This window comes from Papaver somniferum, chromosome 6 (genome assembly GCF_003573695.1).
Source record: "Papaver somniferum cultivar HN1 chromosome 6, ASM357369v1, whole genome shotgun sequence".
NCBI classification, from domain to species: domain Eukaryota; kingdom Viridiplantae; phylum Streptophyta; class Magnoliopsida; order Ranunculales; family Papaveraceae; genus Papaver; species Papaver somniferum.
This window is the reverse complement of record NC_039363.1, coordinates 55,328,212-55,333,773: the sequence shown is the minus strand read 5'-3', so window position 1 is coordinate 55,333,773 and position 5,562 is coordinate 55,328,212. Positions and strand designations below refer to the sequence as shown.

The 5,562-nt window shown below is 35.4% G+C and overlaps 1 protein-coding gene across 2 annotated transcripts; it reads left to right on the top strand.

The window, feature by feature from the left end:
* Positions 1-1,347: 1,347 nt before the first annotated feature.
* Positions 1,348-5,273, top strand: LOC113287617 (putative RNA-binding protein YlmH). 2 transcript variants are annotated; one of them, XM_026536404.1, is made up of 10 exons: positions 1,350-1,656; positions 2,172-2,284; positions 2,563-2,694; positions 2,778-2,851; positions 2,931-3,036; positions 3,166-3,234; positions 3,376-3,440; positions 3,554-3,652; positions 4,131-4,230; positions 5,010-5,273. In XM_026536404.1, exons 1-10 carry the CDS (start codon positions 1,506-1,508, stop codon positions 5,070-5,072), a joined length of 972 nt encoding a protein of 323 aa, XP_026392189.1. In that variant the 5' UTR covers positions 1,350-1,505; the 3' UTR covers positions 5,073-5,273. The 2 variants fall into 2 exon arrangements, with proteins under 2 accessions (XP_026392190.1, XP_026392189.1); XM_026536405.1 differs by lacking the exon at positions 4,131-4,230 and having other exon boundaries at positions 1,348-1,656.
* Positions 5,274-5,562: the final 289 nt, after the last annotated feature.

Sequence of the window (5,562 nt, the reverse complement as noted above, 5' to 3'; positions counted from 1 at the left end):
AATTAATGACTGCCAAATCTTAATGAAAATTATGAAAGGAGAAGCTGATCCTGATGTTCAACCTTGGATGTCTCAGACAAGCATCAATAGATGCAAATTTTCCCTTATGCATTGTGATTCGGTGTTTTTTATGTATAAATCTAGGAACTATGTTAATTTTGAAGTCAAACTAGCTAAGGAAGTAAGATTTAGGAAAATCAGTTATTTCTCTACGGAGAATGAAAGTGAAAATGTAATGTCCAAAATACTAGAAAGAGTTAATCTTGGATTAACTCCCATCTTGTATATTTTGCAAACTTCCGCTTATATATAAATAATTGTCTTTTTATCAAAAAAAAAGTAGAGTGCACTTGCGCTACATATCAGCAAACACTATTTTCGGAGAACCATGACATTGTTATATTAAAAGTGCATTCCCATTAGCACTAGCACTACCAAGTAGATTCTCATTAACCAAATAATTACAATATAGTACAATACAGTTACCGAGAACAAAAGAAATAGGTTTCATCCCGAAGAAAAAATACTAACCTGATGATGATGAATATGATAACGAAATATTGAATTGAATTGAAATAGGGATGGTCATGGGGCGGGTATGCCAATCCCAGTCACTGCCCCATTTATAAAAAAAATTCTCATACCCGCCCCATTATCCACATGAATTGGGGCGGGCGGGTATGGGGAATATCCATATGGGGAGGGTTTTCTATGTGTTATCCATAACACTGAGTTAATACATAAATTTGTTTATAATCAAAAATTAAATATAATTCAAACAAAAATAATAACATAAGAATAATGCATTGTGAAATTTTAAATTCGGAAATTTATCTTAAAATGAGCAAAATAATCTTTAAATGACTTATTAGTTTTTCTACTTTTTCCTTTCTCGTCCTATCTTCCTCCACGTTAACCATTTCATTATTTGCATTATTTTTTTATTTTAATCTTTAGAGTATGTATCTGATCACAACAAAGAAGAGAAAGTGATGAATATACAAAAACGATCAAGAATATAATAAATGAAATAAAGCTCGACTAAGTGATAGAAGTATAAAAGTTCAATACAATTTTTTCCATAAAAGTCTAAATCCTTATAATATGAAAGTTACGGGGCGGGGACTTTGAATCCCGTCCCGGCCCCATCCCGTAGTTTAGGTTTCGGGTATTATCCATACCCGATGCAATAAAATCCTACCCAAACGGGACGGGTACCCACGAAGATGAGTTTGGGTGGGGAAATCGCCATCCCTAAATTGAAATCTGATTTGATTCGAGATGAAAATCATCAATTCAACTTTTGCTGCCTTGGAAAGAAGTTTGGGGGAGAATGGAAGAAAGAGAATAAGGTTTCTGGTGTTACTTATTGATGTCTAAGGAAATTTACATTTTTGCATTTGAGTCCCTGTAGGAGGTGATATATTACAGAGAGATCCCTTTATCAAATCTCACAAGAAGTCCGAAAAGGTTTCCAGTTCTACTGCGCACCACTAATAATAAAAATGGCTGGTGCTATCACCAGTTTCAAAATAACTCCACTGCTAAGAAGAACAACAGTTATTCAAACATTTAGATTTCCTCTTTGCCTCGATAACAATCACTTCTCTCAACGAAAAGTTCAATTTCTCAGTAATCCTGCAAATTTCCCTTCTGGTGAGTAGTTACTTTCATTTTTCATGTGAATTCACTGGATTTTCTGTACCTCTATTAGGTTAAATATTCAATATTCTAGTAAACCAATGAACAACATCATCAAGTTTTTCTTTGTCGATTGTATATATTAGCTGTAATTTCAACTACTTATCAAATTTGATCTCAGGGTAATCATTATCGCTTGAAATTGACATTTTCATACTCCTTGTTTGCACCCTGCTGTTGGGCAATTTAGCTGATGGAGTCCAAATTCTAGTAACTTGGGAGGATGATTGAGTTGTCTGCCAGAATCTTGTTGAGCATTTGTTTGTTGCAAATGCTGAAATGATTTCAATGCGGAAATAAATACTGCTTCAATTAAATTTTATTTTTGCTGCGAATTTTTCTTCCATCATGTAAGTTATGACTTATGAGTATAACGAGTTAGGTCCCAAAAAAGATGCAAAACACAGTTGACACCTGTTTACTCCTTACATTACATTATTCTGATGTTGCTGATATAGCGTTCGATACAGTTGCAGGTTTATGTCATCTGGTACATGCTTCCAAAGGAGATTCATCTGAGGTTTTAATTAAAGGAGTGGTAGACAAGAATGTCCTTGAAGATGTGAGGCGTGTACTTGAAATGGTATTTGCATAACAACCACATAAAATCTTTTGAAATATTTGAACTTTTAGAAATAGTTCTAAAACCTTCATTTCTTATTTGTGATAATATGACAACTTTGCACATGAACTTCGGTTATTTATTAGTTTTTGGACTCTTACCTCATTTGTCCAACGTATATAACTAGTGAACTTTTAAAAGAAGTATTGCTTGGGAAGTTCTATTGAAAAAGAAAATTTCCTGGTTTTGTATGCACCTCTATTGGACCTATTCAAGTCTGAGTTCCAAAACTGTCTCAGGCAAAACGGGCATCGTCAAGAAGAGAAATTGTCCATACTGACTTTCTTACGCCACCAGTATTGAAGGAATCAATGCACGCACTTGAAAAGTTAGCTGATGTCAAAGCAGTAGCACAGGGAGGATATCCACAGGTTAAATCGACATATAACTTTCATTTGGAGGTGTAGATTTCTCTTTGAATGATGACGCAATAATCCATTGTTCTAACCTACAGGCTGAGCGTTGCCGTCTTTCAGTTGGACATTCTGAAGCAATGACAACTACTCCAGATATAGTTGACGCACTTAGGTCTTGCTTAGTATAGATTTTACTATGTACTGCATCAGTTAATAGCTACATGAACCAGCTGAATGATTATTACTTTCAGTGTCACAGGAAATTTTGGGCTTCAACCTTGTTCTCATAGCGACTTCCTTGGCGCGATACTTGGTACAGGGATTGCAAGGGAAAAGCTTGGGGATATTCTCTTACAGGTAGCATCTTTTAATTTTTCTTCTCACTTTGTTTTATCAGTAATTTTCTCTTTTCTAGTCTGATCTTTTCCATCGTCGTGTAATTTGCTGTACTGTTTCCATTTTATTTGGTTTACGTACAATATTCAGGGTGAGAAAGGGGCTCAAATTCTTATTATTCCGGAACTTGTGGACTTTCTAGTAACAGCGATGGACAAGGTACTGCACTTCCCATCAAGTAATTTATGATAAGCTAGTTAAAATACACGTCAAATATGAATAATATAGTTGAGTAAGTCTTTGAGTGTGAATTCCTATTGGTTCCCATTCTCCATTTATAAATATATAATTCTGTTGCAGGTTGGTAATGTTCCAGTTACGTGCACAAGGATACCCTTGCTTGCTCTTGAATATGCACCACCAAGGTTAGAAGTTTTTGTGTTGTTTTTCTGTTCTGGTGTTACAGCTTTTTGATTTGTGTCTTTGTTTATAATTGAAGCAAATGATGACTTAAAAATGATTTTTTCACATTTTGTAGGACCAAAACATTTAAAACTATTGAAGCATCATTACGGTTGGATGCTGTAGCCAGTGCTGGATATAAGATTTCACGATCAAAATTAGTTGATTTGATAAGGTAAGAGACTATATATTGAGTCTCTGGTGTAATTCCTTGCATTTATTTTTCCTTAGCATTGCTCCAAATTATATTTCTTTGTTAATGGATTTAGCTGGGGATAAAACAAACTCAATTCCGCTAATCCATATGTCAGTTGTCACCGATCTATAATCTATTAAACAGCATTAATCAGGTGGCTCAAGCATGCCTGATACAGTATGCATATTAAAGAAGAATGGGAGATCTCGGAAAAGGGGACCTGAACCTAGAAAACCATAAAGTTCGAGTATCATCAACTTAAAGCAATTAGATAGCAAGTAACAAGTTAGGTGTACTCACAATCAAAATATAAAAAGAATTTTTGGGTTGCCTGGGGTATCCATAAAAAGGGGACAGTGTCAACATGAAGAAATGCATGCTAGGGACAATATTTAGAATTTATCATTGTGTGATTTCCAAAGCAAACAGATGTCAAACATAGACTCACTCTTTTCAGCAAGGGCGATGTGCGCATCAACTGGAGCCCTGTTACCAAAAATGGAACGACTCTCAAGACTGGAGATATGGTGTCAGTTAGTGGCCACGGAAGGCTGAAGGTCAGTTATAAACCTAAATCTAGCATCGAGGTCTTACATTTCAGAACCAAATCATATTTAGACTGAAGTTTCTCTATCTTCAAAAGCTCCCTCTCACCCCAAGTATAACCTACATTCAGGACTACTTTTCAGCTACTTTAGTGTATTTAAATCCTTCATTCGTAAGAAATTTGGCTCTAACTAAGCCAATACAGGTACTTTGAATTTGAAAGCGTGTCATGGTTCTACGAAACATAACCTATTGCAGCACCCAATGGTTATGGCATAAACAGCTACTAGTGCAGCGATAACCTATGTAGCAAGAAGTCTATTGCTGCAGCAAGAGATTATACTTTTTTGCCACACTCTTTTCATATTGTTGCTACAGTTATGTGGCAAAAGTTTCATTTTGCAGCAATAAATTATAACTTTTAGCTGCAGCTGAAAAGTACTGTGACTAGAAATTTGCTTTTGCAACACCTATTATTGAAGGTGTGGCAATATATGGTGTAGCAATAGGTAGATTTTCTTGTAGTTTTCCTTGGAACTGAATTAAGAATGACTTTCCTTCTTCACTTCCACATAGCTCAGTACCAGAACTGGAACTAGTGCTGTATCCGGCTCCATTTGTAGGATCCAGATCTTAATTGGCATGGCCTTTACACATACTGACTTCTGTCAAGCATTTTTGCCATTTTGTTTAGAAAATGGGCTTAGTTCATTAACCTGAGAAGGAATGCTTTTTTCTTCTTTTGTTTTTGCTGCAGAGTTTTCTCAACATTCATATTTTCTTGATGCAGATTGGAGAAATAAACACAACAAGAAAGGGAAAGTTTGCAGTTGAGGTCATACAATTTTTATGACGTTCAGTGTGCATAGCCTTATCGAGATTCACTGTGTCTTCCTTCCCAAAAGTTTCCTCCATGGTCTGTATATCAACCCAAGGGTGTAGGTCAGTCATTTCTATGCTGTGGATTAAAACATGCCGTGTTAAAATAACAATCATCTGGTCCTATTCAGAGCTACTTGCGAATCCATTATAGTTTCTTCGGCGAAACAAAAAATAGTTTCAAGTTTTGAGCTAAAATCAATCTGCAAATGCAAACAAAAATGTTTTTGAACTTTTTTTTTCTTTTTTCTGAAAAATATTTTTTGAACTTGGTTAAAATTGTCAAAGTCTTGGGCTGGACTCCCTTCCTCGTCTATGCTTCTTTTGAAATCTTTTCATTTATCTAAGACTAAGGTTGTTCCTTTTAAAGCTTCTGCACGGAATTGTTGAATATCCATGAGACGATTGACACAAATTCATTTCAATTCTTTTACTAGATGAGTGGACCACCTCAAGGTAGGTCA

Excerpts from the sequence above, each read along its gene's own strand:
- LOC113287617 (XM_026536404.1), top strand. The coding sequence starts at position 1,506 with ATGGCTGGTGCTATCACCAGTTTCAAAATAACTCCACTGCTAAGAAGA. Across the intron at positions 2,695-2,777 it reads CACAGGGAGGATATCCACAG|GCTGAGCGTTGCCGTCTTTC; the intron begins GTTAAATCGACA and ends TCTAACCTACAG. Across the intron at positions 4,231-5,009 it reads GTGGCCACGGAAGGCTGAAG|ATTGGAGAAATAAACACAAC; the intron begins GTCAGTTATAAA and ends TTCTTGATGCAG.